This window comes from Mercenaria mercenaria, chromosome 19 (genome assembly GCF_021730395.1).
Source record: "Mercenaria mercenaria strain notata chromosome 19, MADL_Memer_1, whole genome shotgun sequence".
NCBI classification, from domain to species: Eukaryota; Metazoa; Mollusca; class Bivalvia; order Venerida; family Veneridae; genus Mercenaria; species Mercenaria mercenaria.
Genome location: NC_069379.1, coordinates 10,811,920 through 10,828,139, shown reverse-complemented (window position 1 = coordinate 10,828,139; position 16,220 = coordinate 10,811,920). Strand labels below are relative to the sequence as shown.

The following is a 16,220-nucleotide window of genomic DNA, read 5'->3' as shown; positions in this document are numbered from 1 at the left end:
TTGTTCGTGTAACAATTCAGTTTATTATAGGGAACTGATACATATATAACATGCCACGTGTTAACAAAAACCACAATAATGTAGACAACCACCGTTCTGTGCGTGGGTTTTGTCTCGGCATATGACAGATGAGGCAAGTTTGCATGTTGCGGATGGTGTTGTATCCACACACTGAGCTGAAATAACGAAATTAGACATACCTAAATTGCGGCAAGGTTACAATTTGAAGATGTAGTTGTATCCTCACAATAAGCTAAAAAATAGACAATAAAGTATAATTCGGACGAGACAGGTTTACCAGCTGGGGACGGAGTTGTATCCGCACTATGAGCGAAAACATAGAAAATATGTACAGACTCGTTTCCAAGTAATAAACTGAAATATAGATGTCATATACGTTTAGACACGGCTTGTTTATAAGGGGAGTTATATCCACAAAATGGGCCGAAAAAAGATAAAATATGTGTACTATGTATGCGGCAAGTGTACACCTTAACGATTGAGATGTATCTGAACAATGATTTGAAATAGGGAAAATAGGAATACTTTAGATGCGGTGTGTTTACAAGTTGAAAAGGAGATGTATAAAAACAAATGGGCTAAATATATACAGAAACAAATGTTAATTTAAGATTCGGCAAGTTTATACGTTGAGTATAATTATGTACCTACACAATGAGCTCAAAAAAGAACAATCTTTCTGAAAGAATTATATATATATGGGCCATTCCATGAGAAAACCTGTATTAGTGACATGATATATAATTATTGTATAATTAGTAGTGTAAAATATAGAAAAATCGCCGTTTTCCTTATGTTGCTCCAGAAACTAGAAACTAATATATTGTAACTGTGTCATCTAAGACAAATCCAATTCTACCATATCTTTCATATAAATGTTGTTTCTGTTGTCATGGCAACGGAAATTCCGAAGCACCCATGCGTCATGAAAATATAGAGGTCTATAGACAAAAGGCTCGTGATGAAACTAAAAATATACGGTTAAGTTATTTTTCAGTAAAATCGCTTTAAACTGTTCCTAAATATTCAAATGTATGATGTTAAGTAAGTGTTACGCATAATTTGTTCCATTAATGACTTGAAAAAATACAGGGCATGCACAACGACGTCATACTGCTTTCATGACGTTCTTAACGTCACGTCTCAAAAAAAAACTCGGTGACTAGCTTAAAAACATTGTAGCTCTTAAGATAGTGAAGATAATCACTTCAAATTTTCGGATTTGAAAGATAAAAGAATGTTCTGTATGAATATGTTATTATCTCAATTTTGAAATTTTTGTCACTAATACGGGTTTTCTCATGGAACGCCCCATATATATTTCAGAAAAACGTTTTGCATCGATTTTATAGGATTCGAGTATTCAGGTGCATAACAATTTAGGGGTACTACATGAAATGACCTATATTCAAGAAGATGTATGTATAAATTTATTTTGTGTTTCATTACAAGACATCATTTTAAACAAAAGGACATTAGTATAAAATGCTATTTATTAACTTATTTACTCAGTGATGCGTAGGATGAAATACAAACCAATGTATCTTGAAATGTCGACTAACGTACAGATTTTCTCTCTATAATTCGAGTTAGTATATTGAAAGTCCGGGTTGTGCTTTTCTAAATTTCAACTTGATCACTCGAACATTTTAAACACTCGGTCGAAATTTTGACTCGAAGTTAGTACTTTCAACACTTGAAATGACGACATTGTCGAATTTTGCACTTAGTACCTTGCCTCATTATCTGTCAAAGGTCAGGTTAAAATGTAACTGAATATTTTTTTCGATTCTTCCCCGAAGCATAGGAATTTTGAAGTTATTTTAACTTTTATTAGATAGTAAGATGTTAAATGAATATATCTATGTGTGGTACCAAGTACGCAGGTAATGAAACAAGGGCCAAAACAATTGGCATTTGCATATACTTAAAATTACCTTAATATAAATACTTGTTCGACCCAACCCATCATCTACATCTACCACAGATTTCAATTTTCAGCCAGAACATATACCTATATGCTTATGTATAGAATGTATTCTGATCACAGGGGATCGAATAGTCTGTCTTAAGACTCTATATTATGTTCACAGGAGATAACTTCTGAGGCCATTTAAATTTTGTATATTTATGTCCCTTTTCGTCTCATAACATTGGACAGATAATCCGTACCAAGAAATATCGGTCAGAATTGAGAACTAATTAAAATAATTTAGAAATAAATCTCTTGCTGGTAGTCAGCCCAGGGCTCTGACCAGGTGGAAACCTTTAGTCACATAAGTAAAATAAAGTTTGCTTGCTTGGCAATATTTTATGACTTCCACTCAAACTATTAAGCTTTGCCAGGAACATGATCTTGGTCTTAAAAGAGAGACCATAGCTTATGATTTCCTATAAATGAAATGGTATGCCTATATTGTTTTGCAATAGGGGCCCGTCCTACTTTTCTAATTGCTTAATTTTGTATATGTAGTTGGTGACAGTAAGTGTAAATGTTGATAATAAACATATCAATAAATACACTGTCGAAGGATTTCGAGTCTGTCGGACTTGATTACAGTGAGATGTGCAGACAGATATATGCGATATATTTGTACAAAACGTGTCATATGATGCAAAAAAAGCAAACCTGGTGCATGTGTTCCATTACAATCTTTATTGCAAAGATCAGTATCACAACAGTTGTGACACACTTGTCCTGTCAACGAACGCAGATCAAGATCACTTTGCTCCTGGACGCTCGTAACATCCCGACCGAAAAGATTGCCTTGTTGGTAATTGTCTTTACATTCCTTAATCAAACAAAATTAAAGAGTAGTAAGTTTATGATAAAATAAAACAAAATTTTACCATTTCAGTATCAAAGTGTACAGATTTTTCAAAATAGGAACTACAGTACAATCGCGATTCTACGAAAAGCCAAGGGACCGGCCGTTTTTTTCGTAATATCGCATTTTCGTTCGAGCGTAGCATAGGAAATTTCGCTATATAGCACATTAATATCTATATACGTGACCCGTGATATTTAAACGTGTGATTTTCGTATCGGAGTAAATGTAGATTCTATACCAATTTTATATATACATCTGGGTTTACTACAAATCTTATTCGAATCTGAACTCAGGTCGTATGTAGAATGTAGAACTGGTTCTTTTTTCTTCACTTTTTTATTCACTGTACATAAAACACATACAGGGTACATTGTTGCACGAGAAAAAATCGCAGTTGCCTATTTCGATACACTCAGCTTCCCTTTACCAATTGTTTGGTATAATAAAAAGACAATATACAGACGATCAGGACTTAAATATTGTTTTATTTTCTTTATGCAGTGATTGTTTGAGACGTATAGATATCGAAGCAAGTGTGACTTGTATGTCATCCGATCGGATAGTTATAGGAGAAAAAAATAACCACTAACTTGTGCATAGTATATAGCATATGTGTTTCGAATTTAATTACTAAGTTTTCACACTTTAATCACTGTTTACGCCCGGCTAAATGATAGTGACACTTTCCACTCTAAAGCATTTTCACGCCGTTATGGAAGGTGTGAAAACTTAGACGATACATTCGTAAAATCGCAACTAAAACAAGTTGAAAACAGGCTTTAAGGGCATAACAATACATTCGTAGCAGCGCATTTTTCGTAAAATTGCATTTTCGTAAAACCGTGACTTTGTTACATAGAAATAAGAAGGAAAGCAGCCGGGACCACAACACCTTTTCGTAGTATTCCGGTATTTCGTTAAATTGCGATTCGTAGCACCGCGAATGCACTGTATATTGTTTGGAGGTTTCGTCCAAGGAAATGAATATTGAATAAACACAATTTTTACAGATATTATACATAATATCGATTTTTTTTTACATTTTTACATCTTATGACAACCATAAACGTACAAAAATCGATTCAATCAAAAGACTAGACGTAAAATATTTTGACCCAGGCGTTTGCCATATACGGTTTATATAAAATACTACCACACTCACAAGTAAGCTGGAACATTCACTGGTGTATACATTGTCTCCAAATTCACTAAATACAACATGTTTGCAAACCTGCAACAAATTTCACAAGTCTACCATCTGTGTTCAGTTCACAGTGGCGATTATTTTGGGCATTAAAGTGGCATTATGCGCATCTTACTGCACATAGTGTGTTTTGGTGAGTGTTCTATAAAAGCAAGTTTTAGTTGCTGTGAATTTAAATGTGTTAAATTAACGATAATGCAACATAAATATTTGAAGTTGATGCTTTAGAAATAAAGAAATTGGACTAATAAAATAATAGAGCTTTTCTTCAATCTTCTACACAATGATCTCTCTTACCTAAAGATAGAGATTATTGCAGTAGAAGGGAAGCAAATCCTGCATGACTTTTCTTATAAAGACTGCCCAAGTCAAAACAAGAAGTCATATTTGGAAACTTATTATATCGTAATGGTACCGGGAAGAGTCTGGTATGTTTGGTTAAAAGCTAAAATTTCCTCCTTCCTTTTTTACATGCAGCTAGATTTTTACTTGGAAAATGCATATAATTCCACTTTAAGTTATCGGGACAATCAATATAAGTAATAGTACTTATTGGTTATTACTTTTGTATCTGGAAATACGCATGTGTTCTGCAATGGAAAATATTGTGTGACTTCATAAGTGCAGTATTATTCCTTTTTAGGAATGGTATGCATATCCTTATGAAAAATACATAGTTTTTATTACATACGCTTCTACAAATCGAGGTCTCAGCATTAGAAGGGCGTAAGTTGAAAGTAATAGTGTTTTGCTTAACGAAAGAAAAGATATCTATGACAGATACGCCCTTTTAGTTCTACAGAAATAACAAAAGTGGGTCCTTGTGTTACAGTATTTAAATGCCCTTCAATAACTATGATTCTGAAAAACATTTCACTTACGCCCTTATATCATTGGTGAATTTGGTCAGCACAGCTGTAAGTAACAATTTTTTGACTCTGGTGCGTCGAAATACAAATGTTAAATCAATTTTAAGAAAGTTCAATGCCTGACTGAAATTGACACAATATTGACGTAGACAAATAACTCAACGCAGAGTCACATAACATTAAAATGGATCACGCATTAAGTTTGAAATTCATACGTCAATTTGTAAAAGAAATGACGTCTCCGTTTTAATTTTAACTTAACAAAGAACAGAAAAGAACACATTGTAAAAAGCTCTATATGTATGGAAAGCACACGACCAAAATATGAATAAGTTTCATCCAGCAAAAGTTGTCATAAAGTCAACTCATCATGGTAAAAGAACTATTTCTTATGAAAATGTATGTTAAATGACTGTTTTCTTTTTAATATTAACTAATAGACAAAATAAATGTTTATATATACCTTATTATCTGATGTAGAAAAAACAACCAATTTTGTTTCAGACTAAATGAAATTCTATTCAAATTCATTATTGATTGCGTAAGACTTGTTTATTTTTCGTCGAAATAAGATTCACATCTAACAAAAATATCATCAACAAACAGTTGTATGAAAGAAACTGACGAACAATAACTAGAAAACACACTTGTACGCGAAATGCAACCTATAATTGAGCAGCGCCATGAGAAAACCAACATAGTGGCTTTGCGACCAGCATGGATCCAGACCAGCCTGCGCATCAAAGCCTATTGCAATTAGAGTAACCGTTAGCGGATTCGCAGGCTGGTCTGGATCCATGCTGGTCACAAAGCCCCTATGTTGGTTTTCCCATGGCGCGGCTCAAATAAATAGTGAGTGAAATTGCCATCTTAAAGAGTATTCTACAAGAAAGGTAATATATCTCCAAAGAAAATCTGTTTCAGACATCTTTTTATTTATAGAACATATTTACAATGATTGAATATTAATTTTGATAATGATAATGTCTAACGTAATCCATAGCTCTCACAAGGGCTTATGGGTTTTGGTGCGTAGATTAGAAACAATTTTATTCTTTTACCACTACGTCATAATTTTATCTTATGATATTGCTTAGATTTTAAACTCTTTTCATTTTACTATATACATAAATTCTTTTATGCCACTAAGGATTAGTTTGTTCAAAATACGTTACAATACGTTACTAGTATCTAAAATCGGTAGCTTTTAATTCGCTGTCTCTGTAACATGTACATACTCGTTATGTTAGAGGACCATATACAAGTTTTTAAAAGTTTTTATTTTCAATATTTTTGTTATTTATTTTACTAAAAGAAATTTTGGAATTGATAAGCTAATTGGTCTAGACTCTTGCTTTGACAATATTTAAAATCATTGTAGCCTTTACCCTGCTAAATTTCCAAAAAATGAACTGCTCCATCACTCAATTTGGGCAGTACCACTTATTATTCATATTCAAAGGTTGTTCACTGAACATTTACTAACTTAATAGCGAACAGTGCAGACCGTGATCAGCCTGCATTGATGTGCAGGTCGATTTTGGTTTGTACTGGTCTTAAAGGCAGACTCACATGCCGATAGCAGTTGCAAAGGATTTTTTTTTTATTTCTAAGTGTACTTACCTCACCCGAATCGCAGAAATCAATGGCATGACAAGCACCAGGATCTGTCTGCAAAGAGCAACTGTAGCAAACGGGACCTCTGTTTTGTGGATACCCTGTATTACAAGGAATAAACGTGTGTTCCTCCGCAAAAGAGATTCCTTACTTTATATCAATGAGTTAAAAAAAAAAAACATGTCAAATATTCGTCCTATCAAATATGCGGCTAACAAGTTCTTAATTATCTAACTGTCGTAAAAACAATACAAAATAAGAAAATTGAGCATACATCACGTTAGAGATGGAAACAAATGTATTTTTCATAAAAGCCCGTAAAAAAGTTTGTTATCATAACAACCTAAATGATTATAATTTTTCGCCAACTATTCCACATGCATATTCCTTTAAGTTGACACTTACTTAATCATTTTCTGAAATACAAGAGTTACTATTTCAGAAATCTTAATGAATTAAATGAAAACAATTTTCGATACGAAAATTGAGTAAGACTAATAAAATTAAGATGAATCCTATTTACCTATATATGTAAATACAACTGCTGATCATGCTACAAATTTTCAGTCAAAAATATCCAAAGTAAATCTAGAAAAAGAGCCTTTGAAGGCATAAAATGGAACCAAGCAAAAACAGTGCAGACTCAGTTTAGGTCTGGTAATGTCTCATGCTTCCGCTGCCCTCCCCCACCCCCACTCACCCGCCCCCACCAATAGCACCGGGAGTAGTAGTAAGAGAATTAAAGTCCTTCGGAAAGACGTTCATCATGTTCATAAAAGATACCATACTGATTGATGATTATAAGATAAGTAAGAGATATCAACTGTACACAATTTTTATGTAATGTTTCAATCAATTTTACTCTGGAAAAATGTTCGTCAGTTTAGCTTAATTTTGTAAATACCAGGCTCTCCGCACCCTTGAGCATTGCAAAGGTCAACATTGCAGCACTCTCGACAAACTTCGTAATATGACCGTCGGTGGTTGGACGACCTATTTTGACAGATCTGCAATGAAAAATGTTACATTACATTGAATCAATGAAAACTGATTTTCGCTGTAACCATATTAGAGATAATCCATAAGTAAAGTAATTGCTGTTTTAATATTGATTAAAAGTTATAAACATTATTCTTTTCTTTATACTAGTTGTTACGGAAAAAAGCGGTCAAAATTAAAGATTATAAACGGAACGGAACGAGACGTTGATAAAAACTGAACGGACCATTAATAAAAACTAAACATCCATAGCGGTTGTTGATGTTCTTTTGCTCAAGCTTGTGATAGCTATTCGGGTTCTATGGGGTTTGATTTATATGTATTCGCATTAGCATATAGTTTGTTTTGCCATGTGTTCATGTTGTTACTGTCATCTGTGTAAGGGATACACCTGTGGTGCTAATTATTCATACACTTTAGTGGTTATATAGATACATGATACTGTAAGAGTTAGAGAGCGAGGTTTAGCGCCATTTAAGTAGGTTTAACACCACAGTGATGTTTCTGCCACTGGGCATTCCTATTTTGTGCCCCGATGTGTCCACTCTTAGTGTATGTTTGTTCCTCTTTGTGTTTCTTCACAGTTCTTTATTATTATTGCATCAGTTTGAGTCAATATGTGCATGTGCTTAACCTTTGTGTACGTGTATAACTTCTACACATATGCATATTTCCATGTTGAGAGTTGTATGGTTAGGTGCTTCTTTTTTTAAGTGGTCTTTCCTCACAACGGTTGAAATTGTGTCCTTGTATCCTCAGCACTGGTAACATTCTGTTCAATGACAGTCATGGAGGCTAATAATATTGTAAATATCCGGAATTTTACTGGCTGCTAATTTTTGTTTCGCATAATTTTAGTGAAATCTTTAGCGGACAGACATGTTATTTTCTTTCGTAGTGCATGTGTACTCTTTGTTAACACCGTTAGGAAAATGACGCTTGTCATTTTGGCTTTACTTTAGTGTAACAGAACAATAGTGCTTTTTTCCGGATTCTAGTTTTTGGGATGTGGAACTGACTAAGCTTTCTAAACAACTTATGTATATGCACAACTAGGAAGTGGTTTTAATCTTAACCAAATTAGTGCAAGTTAGAGAGAATTTAAGAAATATTTTTGTAGTGTTTTAAATATTCTCGAAGACATAAAAAAGGTTTTGGTGCTCACTAAATCGATTTAACCACCCCGTAGCATTTTGCCTCAGACTGCTCCAACCGATTTATTTTGTTTCAGTTAACTTGCTTTGCTATGACAATATATATTCAGTGTTTAGTGATAATTGTTTCTTCCAGATTTGTCGAATAGTGGGTCTGAGGTGTGCTTTGGAAGGTTTAATTTACTTTATGTACCCTTTCGTGGGAGTCCGGTTGATTTCTATTCTTACCAGTTCTGTGATACATCCAACATTGTAAACAGTGTCTCCAAAATTGTTGATAATCTTTTCTACACCACAAACCTGTAAATGCAATACTGAAGTATTTGATATATCTTTCAGTATTTCGTTTCAAAAACAGTATAAAATAAAAAAAAAACATTCTAATAATATAAGCACAGAACGCAACCAAGCAACATATACCATTCACTTTACAGCAGACTCGGTGGGACTGAGTCTGTTCAGGAGAGCTAATGAAATTAGCACCAACCCTCATGAACATTTTTCATTTCTGTCTGTAGCGCTGAATGATTGCGTAATTACGTAGTGTTTTAACTTTAAGTTATTAATCTCAGAGACGACTTTTTCCATGACATTCCAGCATTGGAATAAAGTCATGTTACGAATATAACAATTTTATGCAATGATAAATTTACTTGGCAAATCAAACTTTGTTACTTTTGTATTACTTTACTTAAAAAAAACTATATAATAAGTGTTATTTACGGAGGATATCAAAACTGTAAATAAAAATTATTAATCGTGTTTTACAATATCTTAAACTTTAAACAAAGCGTTATGTAGTAAGTAAAATATTACTTAATAATTACCTCACAAAGCGTTATGTAGTAAGTAAAATACTACTTAATAGTTACTCACAAAGCGTTATGTAGTAAGTAAAATACTACTTAATAATTACCTCACAAAGCGTTATTTAGTAAGTAAAATATTACTTAATAATTACCTCACCCGATTTACACTCTTCAATGGATTTGCAGTGTCGCGGTTGAGAGATACCATTGCATTGTAAACAGTTGAGAGTCAATGCTGTATAATAAATATATCAACTTGGCACAGACCTGTTGCAATATACTAATATCATGAGAATGCCAGCTTTGTGACGCTTAACACTTACAAGTATAATTGTATGGCTGTATGGTTTGATCATGATATACTGTTGTTTGCTATTCATACAGTTAGTATCATTGACTGGGTCTGTTAGTGGTGTGAGAGGCATAACTCTGGTTTTCCTCATTGATATGCTATATGCTATATGATATAAAGTATGATTCTATTTCAAGAATGGCCAATACTACGTACTACATTTTTTAAAATTCTGTATGTGTATACTTGTAATGTATTGGATGAGACTAAAATAAACGAATAAAACTTCTAAAGATCTGAAATACTACTACTTTGTAAAGTAGAAACGTTAATGCAGCATATTTATTTTTTGCTCTTTTTTTTTCTTTGCTTCTATTACTAGCTTGGTATTATTCTGTAGCTGAAAAATAGACGTTACACTATTTTATCTAAATTTTATTATTTTAAGGACTTCTTTGTAATTGTTAAATTGTCAGCCTGTATTGGCTTCTTTTATTATATGAGCCGTACCATGAGAAAACCATTATAGTGCATTTGCGACCAGCATGGATCCAGACCAGCCTGCGAAGGATCCATGCTGTTCACTAACGGTTTCTCTAATTGCAATAGGCTTTGGAAGAGAACAGCATGGATCCTGACCAGACTGAGCGGATGCGCAGGCTGGTCTGGATCCATACTGGTCGCAAATGCACTATGTTGGTTTTCTCATGGTTCGGCTAAATTATTATTGCAGGTAATTTCTGCTATCTGTACACTCTTATTCAAATAAGAGATGATATATCTTTCCTGTAATATTTAGGACTTTTTAGTAAACGTAAATATTACACCTTGTATGCTTTAACTATGTTTTACGCCCTTTGCGTTTATTTAATACCTTAGGCACACAGTGATATAATAAGCAGATTTAACCTTTATTTTAATGGTACTTGTGTATATTAGTACTGTAGTATGACAAAATAAGTTTTGTTTATTTTAAAATATGTATAGTTTTAGACTCTCTTATAATTATTATTTTAAGAATGGCTATGTACAATATGTGTTTTATCTTTGATGATGAAATTGTATATGTAATTGTGCATAGATGAGACTCAAATAAAATAGATAGTAAGGATGGCAACGAATAGCATTTTTTGGTATTCGAATATTCGGTCAACCTTTCGAACGAATATTCGGTCATCAAATGATTAATAAAACAGCTCAAAAACTGATGTGTTTATCATACCCTGACTTGCATAAATCCTACTTTCGTTTACACAAGAAATGATTCAGATATTGAAAAATTAAGACTGCCATCCCTAATATGTAGTCATGTTTCATCAATAGGTAATCTATTTTAATGATTCTATAGCTATTTGATTTTATCCCATTATGTTATTTCTAAATAACAATGGTTGCACCTATATGATAATATAGAGATAAAATAGATTTACAGTTTTTCGTAAGTATTTCATATAAATATAAAGAAAAAATGACTTTCAATTGTTTGACCTTTTTCTTTATTATGATATTGGCAGATATTGTGTGTCAACAAAATTATCGAGTTTTTATACTAATACAATGTACATATATCTAACAATTAAGGCTACTTTGTAAGAAACATGAAACAATTAATAGTCGTTACAACGATACTCTCAAATAAATATTAAGTGAACACCCATTGAGCTGTTCTGCTTCCGAGGTTACGTTTGCTAAGTGTATGCAGTCATAATTTACTTATCACAGTATGTAAACGAACTGAACCCCAACCGGATCTTGCGAGCGGATTTCAGTGTCAGCCATTTTGCGTCGAGACAGCTGAGCTAAAAATTCGTGTTCATGAGGATACTGTTGAATGATAAGTAAGTCAATCTGTATATATAGTGTAGCCAACAAACTTTATTGTTGACCTATGATACGCAAAATTATCATTTTTAGCATTAAGACAATAAAATTCATGACACTCACAGCAGGCTAGAACGAGATCAGCACTACACACAAAAGAAAATTGGGTTTTATCAAGTTTAGATTGGTTGAACACGGAGTTTTGAGTTTGTACCGCTGCAATTAATTAATAACAAAAGGTATTATGGTTATATGTTATATGAATGAACGATTTTGAACTAAAAACAAGATTAAAAGCCAGGGTGTAAATTAGGCCTACTGTTCGTTTCTTGTCGGTGATTCCGAACCTCATTTGCAAGTTTACGCAATCTATCTGTACCTTGTCTTGGGAGTAATTTCAAAGATTCTGTACGTTTCTTGGGAGGAGAAATTTATGGTTTAAAGCATTTTTTTTTTTTGTTTATTTTCAGGCAAAATGGAAGAATTCAGCTGCATAAACTGCAAGTTCCAGACAATAAACTTTGGCGATATCATTTTTCACGATTTTGAAACCCATGAAGAAAACAATCTAAAGATCAAAATTACAAATTCGACTCAAAAATAAAGGAAATTATTTCATACTCAAAGGACTTCAAAATTATTCTAAAAGATTTAAAACACTCAAAAAGGACTTTAATTCCAAATAATGACACAAAAACAGTGAGAGTTTCAAGGCTAGAAGACGTTTCGCCAATTAAAAAAGCTCCAAAACCAGAAACACCGGTGAAAGATGTTTACAAATTGTTGGAAGAATCTGAGGATATTGAGAGTTCAGATGAAGATGAAGATACTATGCAGCTTGCTTTCCAAAATATGACTTTGCTAAAATCCACATCTTCAACGCAAACAGACCCTTGCTTTGTCCTGAGCACAGACTCATGCGAAGAATCTGATATGTTCACAAATGAAAATATTATTCAACAGATCATTGATGTTTTAGACTAACTTAAATCAGAAAATCAAATGGAAATGTACAAAAAATTTACGACATTATTCGCGGCACAGAAGATTCCTTTATCGAATATTGCTTTTTTGTTATTTGCTGATGTGATAGAATGGTTTTCCGTGGACAGTACCTAAAACGTGAGATACTCAGAAGAAGTGAAGACATTTTAGCGGATTGGATTAAAGCTGTTCAAAGGAAAGTTCCTCAGGTTTCTGTCAGGATGGAAAAACCGGGATCAGGAACTAAAGGGTGATATCAGACCAGAAGATTCTGTCATTAATTTTCACTGACTTGTTTAGAAGAATCTCATTCGGCTGAAAAACAATCAAATGCTGGCCAGAGTTATGGGCCTTGATGGGAAGATACTGTTGAAGCCGAAGACATGTGCGAAGTTTCAACCAAATACCTTCAGTTTTCTTGGAGATATTCATGCAAAATATTAAGCAAAGCATTACGCCGACGTCAACATCAACGATGATGCATGAACACGTGAGTAGAATAGCTCAGGCTATTCGTTGAATCGTCGAGCTAAAATACAAAAGAACAGTGGTTGCAAATGCAGAGGGGACATGTTACTAGTAGATATTATATCATATCAAGATATAATTTCTCTTTCCATAATCAATTACCACCTTCATGTAAATATTTTCGTTTGCAGGTAGGGATGCGTTTAGGCAATAACCAGTCATTCTATGTGCAACTAAATGCTTAACATAACTTATAGTACATATACAACAAATATAAATATACAGAAAACAACTTTAGATGCGCCATATAATTGTTGTGGACACAATAACTTCACATTTGGTACGATAAAAGACAAAAAAGTGGATATAAATGCAATGGAAATCCCCCTACGTGACTTGCAAGATATGGTTCCGTGAATCACAAGTGAGGTACAGATCATTAGATTGATATTTGCAAGAATGGTTCAGTATTCAAACAGTCGTCTTGTTTACTTTCCATAATTTTCTACATAATTCACATGTCCTGGTAGGTATATGTCGCCGGCTTAGTAAAGGAAATACATGTAAACAACACCTCAAACACGAGAATTGGTATAGATAAACGATTTTATGCAAAAATTCCTTGGGTAATCGGCGAGTGTTGAAATAAACGAAACACGTTGAGAAGAGTACAGCGTTTTATCGGCAATTATAGGACGAAAGCTGGTAAAGAATGTATTTATCCGAAAAGATAAAGTATGTCTTGATACGATACAATCGTTTACATACCGCCTCAGCATCATTGCAACAAATTGTTCTTAATTATTTAGATAGTCCAACCTATTTTCGTCAATCGGATCCTGAAATCTGCTCGCAAGATCCGGTTGGGGTTCAGTTCGTTTATATACTGTGCTTATCTTCTGATTATTAACTTTTAAACTTTTCAATGAATCGACGGCATGAAATAATTTGCTTAATGGCAAAAATAGTAATGTATTGTTTTTGTACCTCCGTGAATCAGTTGAACACACAGGAATAATATTGTCCAGCCCATTCTTTTTCCTTTGCAATATATACAGCTTCTGTAAAAATTACGTCATTACATCATAGATCGAAATAGAAATTATGCAATAAAAATAGTGCTGCATTGTGCAATATGTAACAGAAAAAAAGAACTTTAATTGCATTGATAACCGAATTGTGAGCATTCGGATGCCTTTTAATGCTTTTTATTTAAATCTGTAACTTTAATAATATCTAGAAGTGACTTCTGGGACATTTCCACACAATTTATGCTACAATGTTGACACCTGAATCTCCCGCTAAATTTAATATTGGTATGCCGCCGCTGGGATTTTCCCCGAGAAGTAATGCTGTAATGTACCACTGGGGTAAGCTCACAAATTGAAATCTGTTATGCAGTCCCTGGGATCTTCAATATTAATGCTGGAATGTTGCTACTGGGATCCTCTTCCACAATCAATACTTGAATTTTGCCACTGGGATCTTCCTATGAAAATAATGATGTAATGTCACGACATGACATTACTGTCCGTAATAAAAAAAAGGTTCAGTTGCAAATTGCATTTACCGTTCAATTTTAAAGTAAAGTGCTTCGAATTTGTATGTTACTATGGTTCTACAACCATGTATCCTTATGTGAAATGAAGTTGAACTGGTACCATTTTAACCAAATAAGCTTTAGACGCATTTACTCGCTAGTTTTAAACTTACGGCATCAGTCTACGAATTCATTGAACGACCCTCGCATATCAAGTGAACTTTTGTGAAATTTTCCATAAGCTAATTAAAAGAAAACTTTCGAATTTGATTGAAATTGAAATACAGTATTTGAATAATTTTACATAAGTCAGTCACCTTACCTTATTATCTGCAATTAGTTAGTGCACATAATCACATATAATGTCAAAATAGGCACAATGAACTCAACTTAGATAAAAGCATGTAAAGTTATGATGTCAACGCCCTAAATTGGACTGTTTTGATTAATATACTTAACAAAATTTCTTTCGCCTCTTGAAATTTTTGTAGTTTCTGTTATATTATCAAAAGCAAATCTATGACATTTCTTATATATTCGGAAAATATACATTAATAACATATACAAAATTCAATAAAATCGATTCATCTATGATATCAGTTTTTTTTGTTTTTTTTTTCATTTTTCGACCTCAATTATACGAGCGTATTAAGTAATAAGGCCGACGGATCACGATAAACACCAAAGGGCTTGTTCATCCTGCGGTGTCTATGAAAAAAAAACTAATTTGGATTGATGTTGACAACAATATATAAGTAATAAAGTTCAATATTCTTCATACAAACCCTGGACGTGTATCATTGTGACATTTTCAAAATGGGCAGAGGTCGTAAAATGAAAGAAATTGTATCTTTGCACTACACGTCTTTGAAGAAATTTTACTATGTTACACGTGTATTAACCTTTACCCCGCTAATGTTCTAAAATGAACCTGTAGATCTTTCAGTTTGGACAGTACCATTAACTGTTATAAGGGGTGCTTACCATAAAGATACTGACTGAATGGCTAACAGTGCAGATCTTGCTCAGACTGCACATATGTGCTGGCTGATCAAGATCTACACTGGTCGCAACGGCAAAATTAGTCGTGGCAAGCATGATAAGGGTTAACAAAATATTTTCTGAAACCTGTGATGAATTTCATAAATATGCGAAAAGCAATTTAAATAACATTGCCAAATCTCGAGGTTGCGTCAGAAATTGCGTGAAGTGTATTATGACTTAATACTAAGGAAGTTAGTTTAAGCAGTTCAACATTGATATCAATTTAAGCAGTAACCTTTTATCAGATTGCCGAAATGTCGGTGTTTGCACCTTTTAATGTGTAAACTCTCTGCCTATTTAAGAACATAAAATTTTTTTGCAAGTATTTCACGATAAGCAGTGATTAGAAAGTAGATAGTTTAACCTGCTTTAAAGGCACATGTGTAAAACAGCCACTTGCCTTTAGCATTCCCACTTTGATTGTGCTAATTTTAACTTATCTTAAGCCGTCACCTGCTTTAAACAGCCAGACTGTGTTGCTCCCTTTGCTGGCTGCTTAATACAGGTTTGACTGTATTTGATTTCCAATGAAAGTTTCGCTACAAACAGTTACAAACATATTGCGAT

General features: G+C 33.4%; 1 protein-coding gene across 3 annotated transcripts; it reads right to left on the bottom strand.

Moving 5' to 3' along the window:
• LOC123543187 (uncharacterized) lies at nucleotides 1-15,053 on the bottom strand. 3 transcript variants are annotated; one of them, XM_045329277.2, is made up of 10 exons: nucleotides 14,932-15,053; nucleotides 14,359-14,558; nucleotides 14,057-14,130; nucleotides 9,657-9,739; nucleotides 8,924-8,995; nucleotides 7,447-7,549; nucleotides 6,549-6,643; nucleotides 4,015-4,083; nucleotides 2,651-2,813; nucleotides 1-176 (listed from the first exon to the last, which is right to left on the bottom strand). In XM_045329277.2, exons 3-10 carry the CDS (start codon nucleotides 14,100-14,102, stop codon nucleotides 61-63), a joined length of 747 nt encoding a protein of 248 aa, XP_045185212.2. In that variant the 5' UTR covers nucleotides 14,103-14,130; nucleotides 14,359-14,558; nucleotides 14,932-15,053; the 3' UTR covers nucleotides 1-60. The 3 variants fall into 3 exon arrangements, with proteins under 3 accessions (XP_045185212.2, XP_045185213.2, XP_045185214.2); XM_045329278.2 differs by having other exon boundaries at nucleotides 14,450-14,558; XM_045329279.2 differs by lacking the exon at nucleotides 14,359-14,558 and having other exon boundaries at nucleotides 14,932-15,014.
• Nucleotides 15,054-16,220: the final 1,167 nt, after the last annotated feature.